Below are 25741 nucleotides of genomic sequence, written 5' to 3'. Positions count from 1 at the left end.
TTTATTGACTATGCCAAAGCCTTTGACTGTGTGGATCACAATAAACTGTGGAAAATCCTGAAAGAGATGGGAATACCAGACCACCTGATCTGCCTCTTGAGAAATCTGTATGCAGGTCAGGAAGCAACAGTTAGAACTGGACATGGAACAACAGACTGGTTCCAAATAGGAAAAGGAGTTCGTCAAGGCTGTATATTGTCACCCTGTTTATTTAACTTCTATGCAGAGTACATCATGAGAAACGCTGGACTGGAAGAAACACAAGCTGGAATCAAGATTGCCGGGAGAAATATCAATCACCTCAGATATGCAGATGACACCACCCTTATGGCAGAAAGTGAAGAGGAACTCAAAAGCCTCTTGATGAAAGTGAAAGTGGAGAGTGAAAAAGTTGGCTTAAAGCTCAACATTCAGAAAACGAAGATCATGGCATCCGGTCCCACCACTTCATTGGAAATAGATGGGGAAACAGTGGAAACAGTGTCAGACTTTATTTTTCTAGGCTCCAAAATCACTACAGATGGTGACTGCAGCCATGAAATTAAAAGACGCTTACTCCTTGGAAGGAAAATTATGACCAATCTAGATAGCATATTCAAAAGCAGAGACATTACTTTGCCAACAAAGGTTCGTCTAGTCAAGGCTATGGTTTTTCCTGTGGTCATGTATGGATGTGAGAGTTGGACTGTGAAGAAGGCTGAGCACTGAAGAATTGATGCTTTTGAACTGTGGTGTTGGAGAAGACTCTTAAGAGTCCCCTGGACTGCAAGGAGATCCAACCAGTCCATTCTGAAGGAGATCAGCCCTGGGATTTCTTTGGAAGGAATGATGCTACAGCTGAAACTCCAGTACTTTGGCCACCTCGGGCGAAGAGTTGACTCATTGGAAAAGACTCTGATGCTGGGAGGGATTGGGGACAGGAGGAGAAGGGGACGACAGAGGATGAGATGGCTGGATGGCATCACTGACTCGATGAACGTGAGTCTGAGTGAACTCCGGGAGTTGGTGATGGACAGGGAGGCCTGGCGTGCTGCAATTCATGGGGTCGCAAAGAGTTGGACATGACTGAGCGACTGATCTCATCTAATCTGATCTGATCATGCATAGATGATATTTTAATGCAATATTTTTAAAAGATCAAAATCAACACAAATCTATGATGAACAGAATGTCAAATATTTTACTAAGATATATTACTGATCATTTTACTTGTTGGTGTTATTGTACAACAGAAAAAATCATTTCTAATTGTCCTGCATTTCTGGCTCCGTGACAACTTACTTCCTTGCTAGGTGGTTTATGTTATAAGAGGTGACCACAGTGTATGAACAGATTAAATAATGAAGGGTTATTCTTCACTTGGTTCAAAATATGGGAGGATATTTTGATAAATAAATGTATACTTGTATGAATATGTATGGATTTCCCAGGTGTACTAGTGGTAAATAAGCTGCCTGCCAATGCAAAAGACATAAGAGACGCAGGTTGGATCCATGGGTTGGCAAGATCCCCGGGAGAAGAGCTTGGCAATCCACTCCAGTATTCTTGCCTGGAGAATCCCCATGGACAGAGGAGCCTGGTGGGCTACAGTCCATGGGGTCGCAAAGAGTCAGACAGGACTGAAGTAACTTAGCACACACATGTAAAAGCGTACATTTACATGGTGTGTTTTTTCTTTTGCCTTGGGCTCACTATGACTCTGCAAAGCACTGCCTGACAGATTGGCATTATTACGATCATTTTACACGTGCAAAACTGAGGCCTGGAGAGGTTAGGTAATTAATTAAGAGAAATCACATAACTCATAGGCAATGGCGTTGAACTTCAAACCTAGGTCTGTCTCCAAAACCTAGGCTCTTTCCAAAATTGTGTTGTGTTTTTGTGTAAGACCTTAGACCAGAGTTGGCAAGGGCTTGCCGGGTGGTGCAGTGGTCAAGAATTTACCTGCCAGTGCAGGTGATGCAAGAGACAGGTTTGATTTCTGGGTCAAGAAGATCCCTTGTAGTAGGAAATGGCAATCACTCCAGTATTCTTGCCTGGAAAATTTGGTTAAGATATTAGACCAAAGCTGGCAAACTTCTGTAGAGAGCCAGATAGTAAATATTTTCAGCTCTGTGGGACAGTGGTCACTGTTAAACCACTCAATTTTGGTTATACCAAGAAAACAACTAAAGACAATATGCTAATGATCATGGCTGGATTTGGCCCATGGGCAGTCATGTATTAGATTATAATAAAGTATCTCAGGCACATATAATTTGTCTCTGAAGATAGCTAGCTTTTCCTGACATCCTATTTGAATATGTTTCTTTTAATTTAACAGAAGGAAGACAGTAAATGATAATCAGCCCTGCCCTACCCAAGGGTCTGAATTCATCAATGGATGGGAGACGTCACCCATCCAGCTGTTATTTTCTGATTGTAAACAGGAAATGGCATTTCAAAGGGATTGAATTTCAAAGTAGTCTGAAGAGTAAAGGCAAAGTTTCTCCCCTTTCAAATAAACTCTAATAGAAGAGGTTAAGCTTTAGAAACCCGTTTAACATGTTCTGCTGAGCTGTTAATACTACCTCTGAGCAAACTTGACTTTGTAACAAAACAACGAAATAACGAGGTTTGCTTTCTGAAGGCGTGTGTGTGTGTGTGTGTGTGTGTGTGTGTGTGTGTGTTGCTCAGTTGTAGTGAATAGCCCTTCCCTTCTCCAGGAGATCTTCCTAACCCAGGGATCAAACCCAGGTCTCTCATATTACAGGCAGATTCTTTACAGTCTGAGCCACCAGAGAAGCCCAAAGTAAAATATAAAGAACTATATGAGGGTGAAGCAATGTAACAAATTTGTTATTCACATGTATCTACTCCTTACACGCTCTCCAAAGTGCCTGAGAATTTCAGGCCCAACAACAAGACAAGTTCTTGAGCTTGGTGCTGGGTACACACCACTAGACTAAAAACGCAGTGCCTGCCCTAGAGAGGCTTAAACCAATTTGTAACATAGTCCAAAATAAGATAAATGTAATATATTCTTTTAAAAATGGTGTTAATTCTGAGAGGAAAAGGAGTAATAACTTAAGCAATTTTAAACAAAGAACTTTGGGGTGGAGTGCAGGACCTATTGTTGTTTGCATATGATTTTCCAGGCTGTGTCTCCTGCAGATGTATTTCTAATAATTTCAGTCACAATGCATTTCATGCTTCATTTACTTTATAAACATTATGTCATACACTATATAGTATTTATATAAATCACTCTGAATGGCTGACAGATGTGTTAATAGATTGATATCCGTCTATCCAGGAAATATTTGAAGCAGGCCCTGTTCTTGGCACTGGGAATGTAAGAATGGACAAATGGTCAAATAGATTAGTTTCCTTGGAACTTCTGTGCTAGTGGGGGAAGTTATTTCAGAAAAGGAAAAAATGTTTCAGGTTTGTGGTATGAAAAAACAGGTAAAATTTATGGGAAAAAATGGAGTGGAATTCACCACAAGGAGGAAGTAGAATATCTGTAAATCCTGGGGGAAAGCATATAAAGTCAGAGCATCATTTAGGCCAAGGAGTTCACTTACAGATGAGAATAATATAGTGAATATGTTATCCACTAGCCACCCCACACTTATCCAACTTAAAAAAAAAAAAGTCAAGTTTAATTGTAACTAATCAAACTGCATCCAGGAACGTCTCGGAACAATCAAACAAAAGAAACAGGATAAAATTGTCCTACTGAAAAAATTAACAGTTTCTACCAGCCCCAGAGCCTGTGAGGGTTAGATCACCTGCAGTCCCTCATTCCTAAGGCTGGTTCTGTCCCCCATGCAAGTTTCTTATCCCTTGAGCACAGCTGGGGATGGGTGAAGGGCCATCCAGGAGCCTGTCTTGAAAGCAAGAGCGAGTCATTCGGGAGCGAATGGAGAAGGCCAGGCAAAGGACTCACTGTGAGCAATGATCTTGTACTTGCTAGAACTAAAACTACATAACCAGGGAAATACAGTTCTAGAAGATAAATTTTATATAAACTTCACCTTCATTATCCATGGCAGTTCCTGTTCTGTAAAGGCGCTCAGGCACTGAAGTAGCAGTTACTGGACCATTGCTCGGAGGGGAAATAAAGGGTTAGGTTCTGGGGAGCCTCTGGTTACAGCATTTTTTTTGACTGATCAATCAATACATAATCTGATTTTACATGTGTTTCTGTTTAAAGACACTGTATTTAATATATATCATTGACTCGCTAACATTGAACTCATGGCTGTACTATAACTCATAGCTGAACAAAGCTTATGTAACACATTTTCTCTGGAAGGTAACATCACAGCCTTTATGAGTTTAGAAACTCCAGCCAGCAATTGAGGACTATGTTTGGGGGATTTTAAACAGAGAAATCACAAAGTAAAGGCACAAGAAGCAAAAAATGTGGCAGTAAGAGGCTAGGAAAAGGACATTTGTTGCAAGAACTGAAACAAGAAGGCAGTCCTTGGTGTGTTTGACCACTGCTGAGAGTGTCGTGTGGAGCAACTCAGATTTTTCTTTTTGCCACTCGGCACGGGTCTGCGCATGATTAATTTCAGGGGTTACAAATACATTTGGGTTTTATTTTAGGTCTTTAGATAGAGTGTTTACTACTGTGCTTTATCACTTGCAAATATTCTGCATTCTTATTTTATATGCATTAAATATTATGTAATTTTTTAATTTATTAAAAATAAAATTTCTGCCCTCAAGGGCTCCCAGTCTGCTGCTGAGGTGTGGGTGGCAGTCACACTCCTCTTTCCTCTGGGTTTTAACTAACTGAGAAACTGACCCGTGGCTAAAAGTGTCAGCTTTATTGTTGACATAGCTGGATTTTGAAAAAGTGGAAGCCAAATCATTTTCTCCTTCTAATGTAAAACAGAGGTCCCCTGCTGACCTTTCCTCAAGTGGCAGGGTCTACCTGTCACCATGGAGGAGGATAGAGGAGAGAAACCATGGAAGGGAAAGGGAAAGAGGGGGCCCTCCTTCCTAGGGAGTGGAGTGGGCATCCCTGGGATGAGGCACACCCAAACCACTGAGATGCAGAGCAGGGGTGAGAAATGTTTGATTTGGGGGATTACAAATAAATTTTGAGTAGGTGAATTCACAAGTATGAAATTCCTGAATGAAGAGGACTGACTGTATTTTGACAGAGGGAACCCAAAGTGTATGTTTGTGCGAGTACATTTGTGTTTGTGTTCTTAAAAAAGGGTTAAGGAGGATATACAATACAGGAGGCAATATGTGAGCAGTAGCTTTCTCAACTTTCTTGGTAGATTTGGAGGAGCTAGAATAGATAATACTAAATAGAACAGAAACACTCTCTGAGTCATATACCAGTACAAAGAGGCTTAAATATTTATTTTTAAACTGAAAAAGTAATCGCCAGAATAGCTAAAAGTAATTTTATAACTAATAAAAATCAGGAGGTAGACACTGGGTCAGAGAGGAGAAGTACTGAGTATGCTAATGCCCTCATCATTTATATCAGAAAGTCATTAGACACTGTCTCGAGTTACTCAAGCAAGGACTGGAGCACAATAAGGAAAGACAACTGTTCTGACAAAGATCAGCAGCCGGGTTCATGGCAGAATTTTCAAATATGTTCCACGACAGTCTGAAATACAGTTTCCAGATGCCCCAAACTCCTTGCCAGGGGTTCACAGTGGAGCATAATTAAATCTGAATAAATATACCTACGTCTGGAGCACTTCTGCATATAGTCCACTGACCTACAATCCACACACTGACATCCCGTAAAATAGAAACAAAAGGATTTCATATAAAGTTATAGAGCTCAGTTTTTTCTTGCCAGAAAAATTAAAGCGGGCTATAAACTTCCCAGCATGAGAAAGAAAATACAATGGAAAAAAAAGCAAAAGAGCGACAGGCAAAATCCACATAGCCTTTTCCAGAGCGCAAAGCCATTATAAACATAACTAAGACATTTAAAAATACTTGGAGTCACAGCGGTTCTATCAAGTGAAAAATAAATATTTACGTGTTCTGCCCTTCTTGCCTTTCAGTAACTGTCAACTTTAAGGGCTTCTAGAAAGGACTCAGCAGGCCAAAAAGATCACCCATCCTGTAGACATTAAAGTTGGCAGTTGCGGCTGAAAAACAGCTTTGGCCCCAAACTTCAGGACGCATCTCTGAGCCTTGCAAGTGCTCAGATACGTGGTTTTATGACACTTTGACCTAGTATGGCTCATTTGGCTCAAAATGAACAAACACAGTAATTAAGCAATCCCCTTCTTTGGAAAGGGCACTCTATCTTCCCCAATATGATCTCATTCATAATTAATATCCACTACATAACTCTCTTGGGCAGGTAGGTAGAGAGTGAAAAATGACATGACTTCCCCAGGCCACCTGGTGAGTCAGTCACACAACCAGGAACAAAACCCAGTTTTACTGATGGCTACGTCCCACAGGCTCAGCCCTACTTCGGCACTCTTCAATAAAATGATTAACTGGACAATTATTTACTGTTGGGCTTGTTCTATAAGCACCAGATAAGTTTCAGTCCAGGTTCTCCTGGGACAAGCAATCTACAGGAAGGGAAAAATGAAAGGGGCCAACTGATGGAGAAAATGTTTACATAGATGAATAAGTCCTGGATGTATAATACACAGCATGGTAGTTAAAAAATACTGTATTGTATATTTGAAATTTACTAAAAGTAGATCTTAAAAGTTATTACCACAGAAGTGGCAATTATGTGACAGGACAGAGTTAACCTTATTGTGGTAATCATTTCTTAGTATATATAATATAAAGTGATGTCATACGCCTTAAACTTACTCAATGTTATTTGTCAGTTATGTCTCAATAAAGCCGAGAAAAAAAAGAAAAAGATAGTATTTACACTGCGAGGAGGCCTCACTGCACAATCTACTAGACAGTATAAAAGAAGGATGTGTGATTTGGGGGCTCAACTTTTTAAAATTATTCATTTATTTATTTATGTCTCCACTGGGTCTTTGTGGCTTTGCAAGAGCTTTCCTTAGTTGCTGCAAGTGGGCATTACTCTTTTTGGGGGTGCACAGGCTTTTCACTGTGGTGGCTTCTCTTGTTGCAGAGCACAGTCTCTAGGAGCATGGGCTCTGTAGTTGGTCCGCAGCATGTGAAATCTTCCCGGACCAGGGATCAAACCTGTGTCCGGGTGGATTCTTATCCACTTCACCACCAGGGAAGTCCCTGGGACTCAATTTTTAACCATGTCTCTTCTAGGGTAAGAGATTTCAAAGCCTCCGTAATTTTCTGTGTGTGTGGCTGTGCTGGGTACTTGGGTGGCATGCGAGCGGCCTATCACTCATTAATGTTCTTAATTATTTTGCCCTCAAATTATCCCAGATCTGGTCAGTGGAAGCCCCTTCCAGTTGGTTCCTGTGTCCCTGTGACATGTTTTTAAACACGGTCTCAATTTCTGCCATTATGAGATGCTCTAGGCTCTTCTTTTTTTAAAAAAATTATTTCTTTCTTTCTTTCTTTCTTCATTGTTGCATGGGCTTTTCTTTAGTTGCTGTGAGAGGGGGCTACTCTGTAGTTGTGATGCCTGGGCTTCTCATGCCAGTGGCTTCTATGTTGTGAAGCACAGGTTCTAGGGTGCATTGGTTTCAGTGGTTTCAGGCTCTAGAGCATGGGTTCAATAGTTGTGATGCCCAGGCTTAGCTGCATGTGGGATCTTCCCGGACCAGTGATCAAACCTGCGTCTCCTGCATTGGCAGGCGGACTCTTTACCACTTAGCCACCAGGGAAGCTCTCTAAGCTCTAAGCTCTCTTAAGCTGTTCTCTTTACATCCCCAGCCTTTCTTTTAAGGCCATTCTTCAAGTCCAGTCAGCAGGGTGAATGCTTAAAGATGATGCTTGAGCAAAGAAGGAAAGGCCTGAGAAAGGCCACCATGGTTAGCAGTTTCAGATGCGTTTGAAAGGTGTAGAGCCAGGCACACCATGTTCTCCACCACCACTGCAGTTGGGAGCTGTGGACAAGGAAAGATGCTTTGACCCCGTAGATTCAGTTACTAAGTCCTCTACTATGTGCTGGGTACTGTGATGGATATATGAGATTAATCATAAGCCACCATTTCAAGGAGACTGTGGTCTAATGGGATAGACATCCATATAAAGAAATATCCATAGTACATCCCTGAAAATGTCTTCATTGTGCTGTCAATGTGGCACAGAGAGGAGCTGGGGAGTTCTGGGTTGAAGGACAGACGGTAACTAAGGCTGGGAGAGTTGGAGAAGGCTTCATTCACTAAGGTAACTTTGGGGTTATACCTTAAAAGAGGGTAGGATTTCAAAAGATGATTTTCTGAGTGAAAAAGAAGACACCACTTATGAACTCTAAATCAGATATGATGTTTAAACTTCATTCAACTAGATCCAGCCTCTTGCTAGGTACAGTAAGACACATGGAAAGAACTCCAGTGAGTGTAGGACAGAACTCCTGTTTGATGTCTGTCTAAGGAAAGAACTGTCATGATACCATCTAATTTTTATTTTCAGACACAGATGAAACATGTCCTTCATTTACCAAACTGAGTTTTCACAGTGCAGTGGTTGGAACAGGACTAAATGTGAAGCTGATGCTCTACACAAGGAGAAACCCAACCTGCGCACAAGCCATCAACTCCACAGTTTTGGGGAACTTGAACGTGACTAAGAAAACCACCTTTGTGGTCCATGGATTCAGGCCGACAGGCTCTCCTCCAGTATGGATAGAGGACTTAGTAGAGGGTTTGCTCTCTGTAGAAGACATGAATGTGGTTATCGTTGATTGGAATCGAGGAGCTACAACTGTAATGTACAACCATGCCTCTAGTAAGACCAGAAAAGTGGCAACAGTCTTGAAGGAATTTATCGACCTAATGTTGGTAAGGAGGCATTCTCTTAGATGGTTCAGAGCCAAATTGGAATTGGCTCATTATCTGGATATTTAAAGCCAAGAGATATCTACAGTGATCAGGAGGACTATTTTTGCAGTGTTTTGCAAATGTTCTTTGAATAAGCCCCCAGGAGGGTGAAGGGAAGGCGATAGGTATGGTTGTGTGGGTTGTACACTGAACAGGGAATCCATCTAAGAGAGCACCATTGTCTCTGTAGACACTGTAGATTTATATACCTATTATAATAAATTTCTAGTGAATGACAGCAAAGTGTCCTGGGGAAGGGACATCTTTTTCTAACTCATATAAAGTTACCTAACGGGTAGGAGAGGTTTCCTGGCTTCAATGCTCAGTTTCCTGGCTTCAATGCTCAGTTGCCTCAACTTCCATAGCTCTTCCTTTTCTTAGACCTGCCAAAAGTTTAGAGATCAGATTATCCAAAACCAAAACTGATATACCCAATCTGATAAAAAGTGATTTGACATCGGGACTATTTCAGAGAGCCACACCTGGTGGCCACTGTGGCCAGGGGTGACATAAATTTTACATGAGCTCCTCAGCTAAGCCACCGCCCTTGGGAAAGGGAATATTAAAATGACTCATGACCAGCTATCCCAGGACTAGGACAATATGCCCTGCCCCTGTCTTCCTTCTTCCCTCTCTATGGTAGTTCATTAACCAAGCCAGCATGAAGATAAAGGAGTTCATTAAAATATTTGGTTGCCCTTCTCCTCAGTGGGGAAGGCTTTAAGATGTCTCAGCTTGGTTCCCAGCAGAAGCACGAATGGAGACACCATGGCATAAAAATTAAGGCAGGTTTGTATTTGGACAGACCAGTTTGAATTCTGTCCTACTCCCTTCCAACAGCTGTTTGACCTTGGGAAAAAGACTTCAGCCCAGTCAGTTTCCTCATCTGTATTATCAAAAGAATAGCATCTAGTTTGTGGGGGTGTTGTGACATTTTAATAAGGTAATGGACATAAGGCGCTTAGAAATGTTTCTCCAAAGTCAACAGTTAGGAAATTTCTCTAGGTATTGTCAACTCCTTGGCCCCTCACAATTTTTAACAATGGACCTTTTGAAATTCCAGGCAGAAGGAGCTTCTCTGGATGACATTTACATAATTGGAGTAAGTCTAGGAGCCCACATAGCTGGGTTTGTTGGAAAGATGTACGGTGGCCAGCTGGGGAGAATTACAGGTAAGAATTACAGGTAAGGCTTCCTGTGAATGGGCTCAGGATAACCAGCCTGTGGACTGTGTTTCCTGGGGGAGCATGATACAGGCAATCCAAGTCCTTGGGTTCCAAGTCAGCTCTTCTAATTACTTAACCGCTCTGAGCAAATGTCCTCTTGTGCAAAGGGAAGACCATAGTAATAACTGACTTCAGCAGTATTAAATTTATTATTTAATAAAATATGTGCAAACACTTTATAAATTGTGTATGCTATAGAAAAGTTTGGTGGTGACTTTATTTCTCTATGGCTACAGAAACAGCCATGTCCTATGATGGGGATTTTGCCCCAAGCAGATAGCCTTCCTTTCATTTAATCCGAGATTGTTTGACCTACATATGTAATATAGCCCCAGGCATAGCCGGAGCCTTAGGGTAGGTAAATGAGATGGGAATTATGTTGTCTGGAGCTTACTCTGTGACTATCAGCTTTCAGACCAAGAAGAATAAAAACCCTCAGAAACACAGCAGGTGAAACTCCAAAGAAAGATCCCTTTGCTGGGTTCATTTGCCTGGTGCTCAGTAACTTTCCACAGTGACAGATGAAGGGCTGGGGGAGGCTTTCTCTTTTAGAGAGGCAAGGCTTCTGGCCATCCATATCTTTTCCAGAATTGATCCTTACCCTGAGATAGCCATTCCAAATCTAGGCAATCTGGAAGGCAGAAGTGAATGGAAGGAGGGAGGGGAGAGGTAAATGATTCAAATCAGCTACAATTGAGAGGTAACCCTTTAAGAGCCACAGGACTGAATGTGGTACTTAACCTTGCATGTGGCCCTGGGCTAGTCTTCTGGCCCCACACCCCTGCCCCTTCTGTCTGTCTCTGTCTCTCATACACACATATACTCCACATTGGCTGTGTCTTCTAACCCTGGTACTTGAGGTCATATTTTTTCCTGGGCTATTTTTTTTTTCTGACTTTCACCCCAAATGCTAAGGTTGCCCTCATCTTATTCACCTGCTTTCCTAGGGAAGCAAAACATTTTTTCAGGTTTTAAAAAAGTATTTATTTATTTGGCTGTGCTGGGTCTTAGTTGCGGCACAGGGAATCTTGGATCTTTGTTGCAGCATTCAGGATCTTTAGCTGCAACATGCAAACTCTTAGCTGTGGCAATGTGGAATGGAACCTGCGATCCCTGCATTGGAAGTGTGGAATCTTAGTCACTGGACCATCAGGGAAGTCCCTCTTTTTCAATTTTTAAAATTATTACTATAATGTTTTAGAAAGCAACATGTGTTTACTTTTTAAAAATTCATTTTCCCTTATGGGTACAAAGGACAAATAGCTCAAATATGCTTGTTTTCTTTATCTGTTGGGAGCTTCTCCTCTGGGAGCTGGGACTTTTCCCAGTGGTGTGTTTGGAAGCTGATCAGCGCTCCACACAAACACACACACACACACACACACACACACACACACACACACACAAATAAATGTATAGCATTTACTGATTCCATGATGTAAATACTCCCACTGTGGCTGATTTTAAGCTACTGACCTGACGTCACTGATCACAAAGTTTGGGAAGAGATAAGCTAAATGGGCTGTCCAGTGCTAGTGTTGGGGGCTCAAGCCCATCATTGTCTTATTCTATCTACCCCCTAATTTTGCTCCTCAGCCACTCAGCCAGCCTGTTCCCACAACTGCTTTGGATGGGAATACAGTGTAATCTGGCCTCTGACCATGGAAATTTCCCAAGCCAGCCTCCCTTCCCTGGGCCCACATGGCCCTGCTTTGTGACCTGGACTCAGCCCACAGTCTGCAGCTCAATTTTCTGTCTCCTCTGACTGCCCCATGTTCTCCAATTCCTCATCCTCACTGAGCTCCAACATCAAATTCACCTCTTCCCAAGCGCTTGTCTCAGGGGTAAAGCGTTTCCCTTCCCCACTCACCTCCGACTGCCCTTCTTGAGTGGGATCACTGGATTGTGGGGCGGGAAAGACATAATCCACTCCCAACTCCTAAGAACTGGGCGGTTCTGCTTGCTAACTATGTAGGCCAGACTGTCTGCTTCGTCTCTTTCATTTCCCCCTTGTCTTCTGTTCTTGCTTTTCCTTTTCCTCTCCAGGCACATCTCCTGGTATTACTTTTCATTAATTTCTTCAAATGAAGATGAATGGATTTAAAAACATTTCAAGTACCTACATTACTTGATAATACATTAAATTTGAGTCTTATAAAAATCATCTTGGAGTGTTGGATACGGTGCCAACGTGCTGCATCAGGATCTCTGGTCTTGGGATCCAAAAGTCTCTACTTTTATTTATTTTTTAAAAACTAACTTAAGCCTAGCTTTCTTATCTTTTTTAAAAATAATTAATATATTTATCTGGCTGCACTGGGTCTTTGTTGTGGCATGTGGGATCTAGTTCCCTGACCAAGGATAGAACCAGGGCCCCCTGCACTGGGAATGCGAAGTCTTAGCCACTGGACCACCAGGAAGTCCCAGGAGTCTGTGCTTTTCACCAGAAGATTCAGGTGGTCTAAATACCACACATTAAAAAATGACCACAGATCTGTGTTGTCCAATATAGTAGCCATGAACTGCATGTACCATTGAGTACCTGAAATGTAGCTAACACAAACTGAGATGTGCTATAAGTACAAAGCACACACTGGATTTTGAAGAAAAATATATTAAAATATTTTGAAAAATATATTAAAATATATGAAATGTCTTATTAAAAATGAAAGATATATTAGAATATATTAAAATATGGAAAAAGTGATGAAAAATATATTAAAGTTTATTGAAATTTATGAAAAAATATATTAAAAACATACCTTAAATATATTAAAAATTTGGATTTTTTTATATTCATTACATGTTGAAATGAAATTTTACTGCTATATTGGGTTAAATAAACTGGGTTAAATAAAATGCATTATTAAAATCAGTTTTCTTTGTTGTTTACTTTTTAAAAGCAGTTGCTAGAAAATTTTAAACTATATATATGGCTCACATTATATTTCTATTAGATAGCACTTCATGGTGACCTTTGAAATGGGAGTGAGGGAGGCCCCTAAAGCCACCTGTAAAACATTGGACATTTGCCCTGGGAAGAGGTCAGAGGTCCAGGGCTTTCATCAGATTCTCAAGCTGGTTAATTTTGTAATCAAAGCCAGGGATCACTAGTTAGACTTTGCTGGTGATCACAGAGCAACAAGAAAGTGCTCCATTTTTGTTGGTTTTGTTTCTGTTCTATAAAAATCTCAGTATTCTGGATTCGGATCTAGGAATGCCTTGGTAAACCTTCTGAAGTAGCAATTAATTCTACCTCTGTTTTGCAGATAAGGAAACTGAGGTTCAGAGAAGTGAAGTAACCTGCCTAAAATCACACAGCTGGTTAATGCTAGGTTTGGGGCTCATGTCACCCCTATCCGACTCCAGTGATCTCTGCTCACACAAAGTATGCAGCTTTTTAAAGATAGTTTGTGATTTCTGGCTGACGGTGTAAGCTGATCATTTGCTATGACTTTTCTCTAAGGAGAGCATATGTTTACTGTGACAGTCCTCATTTGTGTCTTCAGTCCTGGCATAATTATTAATAGCAGCTTTATCACTTATGAAATTGCCCTGGTTTGGACTTTATATGATAAGCCAGTCTTTCAGCCATGGATCTGGAGGCTGCTATAAACTGAGGCTCTTACTGTTCATTTTCTCAGATAGTAAGCGCTGCTGTTTTATGTGAGGAGGGGGAGGCTTCCGCAGCAAGGTGTTTCTGAGGTTCTGAGTTTCTCATGCTTGATAGAGTCCACATGGGGTCTCACTGGTAAGATGGCTCGTTATGTCGACCAAGCAAACAAAGAATAAATCACAGTGATCCTTGAGACTGACCAAATTGCCCAAATGGCATCCTGTTATCTCACTGGCACCTATCTTCTCAAAGCTGTGGAATCTTCTCAGATTCCAGACCTCCAGCTACATGACCATCCCCTCAGAATTTTTCATTGGTGGGGTGTAAGAAGGACTCTGTCAGAAAGGGAGGACGCTGGTCCTCCTTAAGAGCCAGTCACCCTCTCTTTTTCCTCTAATAAATTTCCCTTTTCTTGCCTGACTGCCTGGGTCGCTCTCTTTTTCTCTGTACTCGCCTTAAAATGCTGTGCTGATATGCTATGGACTTGGGTACCTGGTTATTGATCCACCCCCTCCCACATCAGTTTCAGTTGGGAGCAGACAGAAGAGGAAGAAAAATTGGGGGAGAAAAAGATAGGGAGATAAGAAAAGGAGGCAGATAATGATATACCTCAAGGAATTTAGGGTGTTAGCTGAGGAGAAATGGAGAAACGGGCTAGAACCAGGACTGCTGAGGCAAGGATTCTCTCTCTTGAGTTTTATAGCACTGGGGATAGGAGATGTCATTTAAAATGACCTTCATAGATAAAAACATGGGGACATCCCTTGAAACCTTTTCCACTCCAGGTAAGTTTCCAGTTAGTAGGACTGGAATGCAAAACTAGGAAGTCAGGAAACACCTGGAGTTGGAGTAACAGGCAAATTTGACCTCGGAGTACAGAATGAAGCAGGGCAAAGGCTAATAGAGTTCTGCCAAGAGAACACACTGGTCATAGCAAACACCCTCTTCCAACAACACAGGAGAAGACTCTACACATGGACATCAGCAGATGGTCAACACCGATATCACATTGATTATATTCTTTACAGCCAAAGATGGAGAAGCTCTATACAGTCAGCAAAAACAAGACCGGGAGCTGACTGTGGCTCAGATCATGAACTCGTTATTGCCAAATTCAGACTTAAATTGAAGAAAGTAGGGAAAACCACAAGACCATTAGGTATGACCTAAATCAAATCCCTAACGTTTATACAGTGGAAGTGAGAAATAGATTTCAGGGACTAGATCTGATACACAGAGCGCCTGATGAACTATGGACGGAGGTTCGTGACACTGTACAGGAGACAGGGAGCAAGACCATCCCCATGGAAAAGAAATGCAAAAAAGCAAAATGGCTGTCTGAGGAGGTCTTACAAATAGCTGTGAAAAGAAGAGAAGCAAAAAGCAAAGGAGAAAAGGAAAGATATACTGAATGCAGAGTTCCAAAGAATAGCAAGGAGAGATAAGAAAGCCTTCCTCGGCGATCAATGAGAAGAAATAGAGGAAAACAACAGAATGAGAAAGACTAGAGATCTCTTCAAGAAAATTAGAGATACCAAGGGAACATTTCATGCAAAGATGGGCTCAATAAAGGACAGAAATGGTATGGACCTAACAGAAGCAGAAGATATTAAGAAAGGTGGCAAGAAAACACAGGATAACTGTACAAAAAAGATATTCACGACCCAGATAATCATGATGGTGTGATCACTCACACTCACCTAGAGCTGGACATCCTGGAATGTGAAGTCAGGTGGGCCTTAGGAAGCATCACTACGAACAAAGCTAGTGGAGGTGATGGAATTCCAGTTGAGCTATTTCAAATTCTAAAAGATGATGCTGTGAAAGTGCTGCACTCAATATGTCAGCAAATTTGGAAAACTCAGCAGTGGCCACAGGACTGGAAAAGGTCAGTTTTCATTCCAATCCCAAAGAAAGGCAATGCCAAAGAATGCTCAAGCGACCGCACAATTGCACTCATCTCACACGCTAGTAAAGTGATGCTCAAAATTCTCCAAGCCAGGCTTCAGCAATATGTGAACCGTGAACTTTCAGATGTTCAGACTGTTTTTAGAAAAGGCAGAAGAACCAGAGATCAAATTGCCAATATCTGCTGGATCATGGAAAAAGCAAGAGAGTTCCAGAAAAACATCTATTTCTGCTTTATTGACTATGCCAAAGCCTTTGACTGTGTGGATCACAATAAACTGTGGAAAATCCTGAGCGACTGAACTGAACTTGGGATCTTCTGGTGTTTTTAGTGTGTGGTTACATCATCATAGGAGCTGCTCTCTTGTTTTGGCAGCTGTTTCATAATGATGGTGAGAAACATCCCACTGACATTGTCCAAGAGCAAGAAATCAGTTCAGGCATTTATGGGGTGGGTTAATTGTGCCGGAACTGACACACACAACTTTATTTCCCTCCTCCACACCTGCTCTAATGCCTGGCCTGACCAATGAGTCTCACACTTTCCCACTCAGTTTGCCAAACCCAATTAAAGGACATAAAAAGCTCAGCAGAGAGAGCTTGCTGCATTGTGAGACTGTGGCTCTGGTTAAGACACTTGAACCTCAGTTCATTCACATGTAAAATAGGAATGACAATAGCTACCTTCCCAGTCTTCTGATGTAAGCTGGTAAATGTGAATAAAAATGGAAACAATAAAGGAGTTTTTTTAATAACAAGGAAGAGAAGCAAAGTTCTAGGTTATTTAAAATGGGATAAACATAAGTGCTGTGTTTACTTTTTATATGCACCCTTGGATGCTTTTTTTCCTGAGGAACCAGCCTATCCCTGTCACTGGTCCCCATTTGTCTGTGCACTCCCTACTGTGGGGGCCCACACAGGTACGCCTCCAGGGAATTCCTTGGCAGGCCAGTGGTTAAGACTCCAAGCTCTCACTGCCAAGGATTTGGGTTTAATTCCTGGTTGGGGAACTAAGATTCCACAGGCAAAAAGAAAAAGGTACACTTCCGGAGAGAGTCTGGCTGCATTCTCAAGGGGGTGCTGCGAGGGTAACCACCTCCACTGTGGGAAAAGGCTATGGGGCTGTGGAAAGGAGCCTGGCACAGCAGGATGGGAATGTGAGTGCCTGGCCACCGAGGGCGCCCTGCAGCCTGTGAACCATCCTCACCGGGAGGGATCAAAAGCCCGCTGCAGGTGACTCATGGCGTGGGGCTGCCAAGCCAACTCTGTTTTCCTTGCAGGTCTGGACCCTGCGGGCCCTTTATTCAACGGGAGACCTCCAGAGGATAGATTAGATCCCAGAGACGCACAATTCGTTGACGTCATCCATTCTGACACAGACGGTAACATTCCTGTCCTAGTGGGTCAGTGACCATCCCCACCCCCACAAACTCCCAAAGAGCCTCTCCCTGTGGGGATGCTCGTGCAGAGGTGGATCAGGTTCCTCCAGATTCCTTCTTTACCTAAGGGGCAGGCTTCCAAATCCACAGGAAGATTGAAGGGAAGTGGTTTTATGCAGGCATCTAGGACCTCCTGAAAGAGTGGGGGTGCCCTTCTCATCATCTCTTACTTGTAAAGTGATCATCTTGACCCATCAAGGAGAGGCTGGTTTGCACACCATGGACATATATATATATATATATATATTTGGCTGCTCTGGGTCTTAGTTGTGGCATGTGGGATCGTTTCCTAAAAGAAATTATATATTTATCTGGGTGCTCCGGGTCTTGGTTGTGGCATGTGAGATCTAGTTCTCTGACCAGGGAATGAACCTGGGCCCCCTGCACTGGAAGTGCAGTCTTAGCCATTGAACCACCAGGGAAGTCCCCACACGGAGCATTTGTGAACTGCCTATACCTCTCCAGCTCTCTGTAGATCTTCCTGGCTATTTCTGTCTTTCACGGTGTTGATTTCATTTCCGATACTGGGTACATAATGTGGCGGTTGGGCTGATGTTAAAGATGGGTCTTTATATCCATATGTCTGGGAGGACAGCTGGAGTAGGCACTTAGGGAGGGCAGAGGGGACAGAATGACAGAGTGGTCATTCAGTAGTACATCCCCTTTGTGATACAACCACCTGAAAAACCCTTTACTGGCTATCACGGGCACTCTGGGGTGGTACTGTGTGCCTTAGAATAAATGTCTCTGTGAAATAGCTTGTTTTACTATGTAGTGTCTGAAGTGTTATCCATTTGGATGCAGTACCTCAATGCCATTTCAATTCTGGAGGGTGCAGAGTAATTTATTTTTTGTTCTTGGAAAGAAAGTAAAAGAGGAAAAAGTATAAGTTTTGCAGTCAGGCAGAGGTGGACTCAAACCCCAGGTTTTGTTCTTTCTGGTGACGTCATATTTGTTCCGTAGGCCTCTGAGTCCCAGAATCTTCATCTGTAACTTACTTCAAATGAACTTACCAATGGTTACTCTTCAGACATTGCGAATATTAGAAGAAAACTGTATAAACCCCCTAGTATCACACCCACGGACACATGCAGTGTCTCAATACGTAATAGTGGGCTTCCCAGGTGGCGCTAGTGGTAAAGAACTTGCCTGGCAACGCAGGAGACTTAAGAAATGAGGGTTGGATCCCTGGGTTGGGAAAGTCTCCTGGAGGAGGGCATGGCAACCCACTCCAGTATTCTTCCCTGGAGAATGTCCATGGACAGAGGAGCCAGGCGGGCTCTAGTCCATAGGGTTGCAAAGAGTTAGACGTGACTGAGCATGCACGATTATTATTGCAATGATACACTATACATGTGTGTATACATATATATACATACATTCATATATATAATCTTTTAATCAAGGATTTTTTGAGATACAAGGAGATTTTTTGAGATACTTTGGAGATACAAGGTTAAACAGAATAAGCAATTATTAAATCTATCTATAATTTTCTAGGTCTCCATTTTCTAGAAGAGTTTCCAACCTTTTAACCATCCTAGATCCCCCAATTGTAAGGGTTTCTCCTACTAAGTGAAGGTTTCCTGTTTCTTATTCATTAAACACTTACACAAAAGCAATTAGAGGCTCAGGAAGCACCCAGCAATAAGAGTGTTCCAGCCAAATATAAACATGAGACTTATCATTTTATCAGCGAGGCAGTGAATGAGGGCCAAAACTCTCATTTTCAGAAATATCAGACATAAATTCTATTACCAGCTTCCTAGTCTCTTACTTGGAAATCCCTGCTTTCTAGCTATGTGGTTGCTGCGCTGCAGTTAGTCACTCAGTTGTGTCTGACTCTGTGATCCCATGGACTGTAGCCAGCCAGGCTCCTCTGTCTATGGGGATTCTCCAGGCAAGAATGCTGGAGTGGGTTAACTATCTGACTAACTTTGAACAAAATATTTAAATACATATAATGACAACAATAGCAGCAATGACAAAAATAAGACAATCCCTGCCTATATCCTGTTATAGGCAAATAAGCTATGAGATGGGAAGAGTTCAAAGCAGTATGAAAGCATAGTATATTCTCTTTTAGCACTGGGCTACAAGAAACAATTAGGAAACATAGACTTCTACCCAAATGGAGGATTGGATCAACCTGGTTGCCCCCAAACAATATTTGGAGGTAAGTACAGATCTTTATATTGCACAAAACAGTGGTTTTTAAAGGGTGTATTTTAAAAATCTGATTATCATTCTATGTGGGTTTTTAAAAAATATTTATTTATTTATTTGGCTGCTTCAGGTCTTAGTTTCGGATCTTCCTTGCTTCATGTGGGATCTTTCTTCGTGGCACTTGGACTTTCTTTTCTTGCTGTGAAGCTCGGCTGTCTACTGAGGCACTCCAGTTCTGGAGCACGCAGGCTCAGTACTTGTAGCATACAGGCCCGGCTGCCCCATGGCATGTGGGAATATTAGTTTCCCCACAAGGGATAGAAGCCTCATCCCCTGCATTGCAAGGTGGATTCTTAACTACTGGACAGACCACCAGGGAAATCCCAATGTGAAATTGTTTTTGTTTTTTTTTAAGCTTTATTTTTTGGCTGTGGCAGGTCTTCACTGCTGCACTCAGGCTTTCTCTAGTTGCAGTTCGTGGGACTTCTCATTGCAGTGGCTTCTCTTGTTGCAGAGCCCTCAGGCTTCAGTAGTTGCTGTGCGTAGGTTCAGTAGCTGCGGCTCTTGGGCTCTAGAGCTCAGGCTCAGCAGTTGTGGAGCAAGGCTTGGTTGTTCTGTTGCATGTGGAATCTTCCTGGACCAGGAATAGGACCCATGTCCCTTGGATTGCAAGGTAGATTCTCAACCACTGGACCACCAGGGAAGCCCTGTGGAATTGTTATTAATTGAAAACAAATTTTCTGAGATGATAGAGGTGGTCCAACTATGAATTTTAGATAAAACATTACTACTTAAATATACTACTTTAAACAAGCATAACCATAGGATTAAAAACTATTATGAATTATTTCTCTCTCTTGAAAAGGTATGTCTTTGACTTAGACAGTCCATATTTGACAATCTCTCCTAGAGGAATAATGGAAAATGCAGTAAAAAATCAGAGTGCAAAGATGTTCAACACAGGATTATTTATAACAGTTTTTAGAAATAATCTAAATCTCCAACATAGGAAAATTATTAAATAGCATGGCGCATCCTAAGCAAAGGGATATAATTCTTAAAAAACATGTTGTTAGTTTAATGAAAATATTTCCAATATGAAATATTTACAAAGTGAAAAGGAGACAAAATTAAACAGCATAATCTTAGTTTGTTTTTTAAGTGTATATTTGGACATGTGTTGCTAAGTCGCTTCAGTCGTGTACGACTCTGTGTGACCCCATAGACGCCAGTGGACATGTGTAAGTATAGGAAAAAAAGACTAAACATTAAATGCTCCAAATAATTATTAGTGGTGATTTTTGGATATTGGATTTCTAGTTGATTTTTAGGTCATAATTTCCTATTATGTTATATTTTCTGAATGAACATATGTTAGTTTTACAATGAGAAAAAACTCACAAAATAGGTAGTTAGAAGACAACATTAAAGTGTGATGAGGGTACAGAATTAAAAAAAAAAACCCTAAATGCTCTGAATCTGTATTGCACAATTTTTAGATAAAACTAAACAATCATGGAAATAATTCTAGAAAAAAAATGATCTTGGTACCAAAATAATAGCTGTTTATGGTCCCATGGAAATGCTGTAGCATTTGAAAACGATCCAGATGAAATGGCGTAAGTAGGGCAACCATATTGTACTATAAATAGTGTTTGTTCAATTGTACCATAAATGGTATGTGTTCAAATCCTGTCCCGTGTGCTGTAGTGTAACAACATCCATGAACAGCCAAGGATAATGTGCTTTGCTTCTAAAGGACATCCTCCATGGTGTTATTAACTTCATTGTTTCTGCAAGTGGAGGTTCCAGGAACGATAATTAAATGTCGATTTGTCAGATTTTACTCCAGCCAGCTTGGCTGCATGCTTCTCTCTTTTGCCCAGTTTATTTCCTTTTGTCCTTCTCTAATTCCTTCTATGGACATATGTGGACTCTGGAGGAAGAAGAAACATTGATCTGACTCTAGCACCCAGTGCCTCTTCAACTACTGGCTCATAATTACAACTCTTCTTTTGATGTGGTTCACTGTCTGTTATTTAAAAATTCTTCTTTGAGTACTCATCTTTGGGACCCAGTTCCCACTTCTACATGACTTCTCCACCTGACCTATCGACCTGCTGACAAGCCTCTCTGTACTGTAGTCCTTCATCAGCTCCAACTCTTCTGTGCTTCATCACCCCTCTCACCATCACACCACATGGCACCCACCAAGCATTAACCTGCATTTGTCTGTCACCTCTTCTTGCCCATTTATGGCTTTCAGTGCCACATCCTATTGTTCAGCTCCTCTCACTTCACGTTTCACCTTTGTAGCAGAACTGGAGCCCCTGCCCCTTATCTGCTCTCATGAGCGCCCTGCGCGCCCCCAGGCCCTTAGGTTTCTGCCAAGTGAGCCCCTGTCTTTGCTTGGGCACATTCTGGAGAAGTCATGGATTCTTCTTGATCGGGTACAAGGCCCAGGCAAACTCGCTCACTTCTCCATGGCCCTCAAGACCCTCAGAAATGCCAGAAAGGCCTCGTGCTTATCTCCTGCTGCCTCCCTATGATCACTCCTTGTGCTCTATTCCAGATACCTCCCAAGCTGTAAACCCTCACCTCTCAGAGCTGAGCTAGGTTTGACTTTTGTACCTTGATCAAGGTCCCACCTGAAGGAGCCTTTGTATCTATCCTAACCTTAGATCACAAAGTTGGTCTTTACATCCGTTTCTCCATCCAACCCTGGGGGGAAGCACCCTCCATGCTTTTTCACAGCTACCTCCTCTCTTTGCCCTCCTTGGGGTCTTTCTCTACCAATTTCTCCCCAGTGCCTTCTTTCTCTAATATCTTTACTGGTTTAAATGTGCTTCTTTCTGCTAAAAACCTCCAAGGGATCTCTGACTACCCTGACATTTCAGGGACAAAGGAAGGACAAAGTCAAATCCTTGAACATCTCTGAGTCTCAGTGTCCTGCCAGATAAAATGGGGATAATCATGCCTCTCTTGTCACTTACTGTTTGTCAGCATAAATCTTGATCTATCGGGTTTTGTAAGGATTAAACTGAATTAAGTACACTGGAGCTATTAGCACTGTGCCTCGTGTGTAAGAGACATAATCAATTATGTGGATGAACAATATGCGAGGGACTTCCCTCGTGGTCCAGTGTCTGGGACTCTGCACTCTCAATGTTGGGGGCCGGGATTCAATCCCTGGTTGGGGAGCTGGATCCCACATGCCCCAACTAAAGATCCCATGTGCCACAGCTAAGACTTGGTGCAGCCAAATAAATTTTACAAAGAACAAAAAACAATATGCGATACACTATTTACTACTAAATGCTACAACTATTCTTTGATTATTCCTTATACAACCAAGGAATGCAGTACTTCAAGTGCGACCACCAGAGGTCCGTGTACCTGTACCTTTCTTCCTTGAGAGAGAACTGCACCATCACCGCGTATCCCTGTGACTCCTACCGGGATTATAGGAACGGCAAGTGTATCAACTGTGGCATATCACAGACGGAGCCCTGTCCCGTTCTGGGTAAGTCCAGCCAGCAGTTTCCCACTCTGGTTAACAAAGAGCTAATTTCTGGTAGAATCTCAGCACCATTTTAACCGTCTAAAAACGGGCCTGAATATCCTGTGTTCCATCTAACGATGGGCCTGAATATCCTGTGTCTTAATTTCCTTAGCTTTTTCTAGCCAATAGTTCTGTGAAGTACTCTGGAGTCTCCTGATACTAAAGAATGTTAGAAAAGCAATCTATATAGGATTTCATCCAGAACGGAGTGCCACCTCCCTGGATGCTTTATTCTAGCAAGAAAAAGGAGGTTCCACAAGAGTTTCACCTTACGCAGTCTACTCCCGTGGGGTTAGGAACACCCTTCTCCAGGCATACAACCTCTCTGTTAGGGGAGGGTCTTACAGGATGACCCCTTCTAACAAGTCATATCCGTTAATGCTCCCACATCACACTCCGGTGTTCTCTGCATGTACACAAACACAGGGTGAGCTGGAGTAATAACCATGGAGGCTATTTGGATATTTGCTAAGTGTTAGTGGAAATATCAGAGAAGGCAATGGCACCCCACTCCAGTACTCTTGCCTGGAAAATCCCATGGATGGAGGAGCCTGGTGGGCTGCCGTCTATGGGGTCGCACAGAGTCGGACACGACTGAAGTGACTTAGCAGCAGCAGCAGCAGCAGTGGAAATATTCCAGGTGATGATGACTTCGCAACTAAATGGTCGTGACAATTTTCTAATTGTTCCCAAAGGAAAAACTCAAGTTAACATCAGGTTAGGCTATAGACAAGGGGTTCTCAACCTTGACTGTATATTTGAATATGGAACTTTTAAAAATACTGATTCCTGGGTCCCAGAATGTGGAGGCCACTCCCTAAGCAGTGGGAAAAGGGGAGAGAGAGAGGCCCCAGTGCCAGCCCTTAGCTTCATTCCTGCTGGCACAGTCACAAACAAGGATGTTCTCTTACCTCTCGACATAGTCACATGGCCATTCCAAGTTCTGTGCAGTTTAGGGGCCCAATTATAGTTCTTCAAGAAAGTGCATTGTTTTGCAAAAGTGATGCTGCTCTAGGTATAAATCTGAATCTGTTTTAAATAATCTAGAAAATGAAGGTATTACTGAAAAATATCAGCGCTGTTTTTAGTCTAGGACTTCCCTGGTGGCTCAGTCGGTAAAGAATCTGCCTGCAAAGTGGGAGACCTGGGCTCAATCCCTGGGTTGGGAAGATTTCCTGGAGAAGGGCATGGCAACCCACTCCAGTATTCTTGCCTGGAGAATTCCATGGAGAGAGGAGCCTGGTGGACTATAGTCCCTGGGGTCACAAAGAGTCGGACACGACTGAGCGACTAAGCACAGCACATTTTTAGTTTTCAGTGTGTGTCACTTCCCACACCCCTGCTCCTGAGAACCAGGGCTGGGTGATGTGATGTCAATAGAAAGAGGGAAAAGTCACTGGAGGGTCCTTTTACAAGCCCCAGCTCTTAGGGCTATAGGGTTGTGAAAAAAGTAAGGGGGCTGCTGGGGCGGGGCATGCCCTGGTGGCCCTGCAGGTCCTCACCACGGGGGTGGGTATGAGGGCGATTGTCTTGGCGGTGGTGGTGGCAGTCAAACCCGATGTTCAGTCTCCCCAACTGCTTTTATGTTCGTAGAACACATGTTGACATTACACTCTTCTGACTTGTTTTATAGGCTATTATGCTGATAACTGGAAAGACTATTTAAGGGAGGGGGATCCTCCTATGATTAAAGCATTCTTTGACACAGCTGAGGAGAAACCCTTCTGCAGTGAGTGGTGAATGTGCTTGTTTGCTGTTGCCCGACTCTTATTTTTGGAATGTCTGAGTCTCAGCTTCCTGGTTACTTCTTGGCACGTGAAGGCCGTGGTGAAGCATGGACTTTGGAGCTGGAAGGACCTAGGTTGAATCTTGACTCTTGACACACAACAGCTGTATGACCAAGACATTTAACCTCTCTGAGGCTCAAAGTTCTGCTTGGTAAAATGGGGACAATCATGCCTACCTTCTGGGTTAAAAGAATTAAAATCTCAACAAGTCATAGCTGTTAACTCCACTGGATGGCCATTCTAATTACTGAGATCTTCCAGAAAATTTGCTTGAGACATGAGGTTATGACTAGGAAAAGTCAGCTGTCAGCCACATCTATAGGCCAATTCCAGCTCCAAAGTAGCCACAGTGACCTTCTAAAGACATTGAGAGGTTGGGTATTCAAGATGGAGGCTAAATAGGCCAGCAGATGATTAGATGCCCTAGGAAGCAAGTAGGAATTTCCCTGGGTAGATGTACATCTTACAATCTTATCTCCCTTTTCACTTTCCTTGGGAGTCTCCCTTCTAAAGGGGGTTGCACATCACCAGGTTTCCCTCCTCTTTTGGAGCATGTGTAGCAGCTCAGGGTTTGGAATCTGCCTGATCCAAATGGGACAAGTTCCTGAGTAATAACAGGCCATGAAACAGCAACTCCATGGCTGACGTTATGCCCTCGTAGGACTGTCATCTCCCTGAGCCTCTTTGCCCTTCTCTGAAAGTCTGACCCAGAGATAGTAAATTTGACTATCATGGTGGGATCCCCATCTTTCCAGATCATTCTCAATCTTGGGGTAGGTAGGAAGAAAGAGTAGATAGGAAGAAAAGTTCTCTGGACATATTATGTGCCCTCGTTCATTCAGTAGGAATTAATGGGTATCAATTGGAGACGGAAATGGCAAACCACTCCAGTATTCTTGCCTGAAGAATCCCATGGACAGCTGTCAGGCTACAGTCCATGGGGTCACACAGGGTTGGACACGACTGAAGTGACTTAGCAAGCAAGCAATGGGTATCGATAGGTATTTCTGCTGGGATTACAAAGGAATCATCATCCCTTCCCAGTTATTGTTGTAGCATTAAAATATTTTAGCTTTTTTTTTTTTAACCCCATAAGACATCACACAGGCAATA

The 25741-nt window shown here is 42.4% G+C and overlaps 1 protein-coding gene across 1 annotated transcript in view; it reads left to right on the top strand.

Annotated features, from left to right (window-relative positions):
- Positions 1 to 25741, top strand: part of LIPH (lipase, member H) — a 53355-nt gene that overhangs the window by 8364 nt on the left and 19250 nt on the right. Inside the window, exons 2-7 of the mRNA XM_010853874.1 lie at positions 8518 to 8885; positions 9988 to 10096; positions 16955 to 17056; positions 19200 to 19289; positions 22635 to 22802; positions 24475 to 24570. Of these exons, the coding sequence (XP_010852176.1) occupies positions 8518 to 8885; positions 9988 to 10096; positions 16955 to 17056; positions 19200 to 19289; positions 22635 to 22802; positions 24475 to 24570 (933 nt within the window). The remainder of the gene's footprint in view (positions 1 to 8517; positions 8886 to 9987; positions 10097 to 16954; positions 17057 to 19199; positions 19290 to 22634; positions 22803 to 24474; positions 24571 to 25741) is intronic.

Source organism: Bison bison, unplaced genomic scaffold (assembly GCF_000754665.1).
Source record: "Bison bison bison isolate TAMUID 2011002044 unplaced genomic scaffold, Bison_UMD1.0 scf7180017864333, whole genome shotgun sequence".
NCBI classification, from domain to species: domain Eukaryota; kingdom Metazoa; phylum Chordata; class Mammalia; order Artiodactyla; family Bovidae; genus Bison; species Bison bison.
Note: the sequence above shows the minus strand (reverse complement) of the source record. Positions and strands in the feature narration are given on the sequence as shown.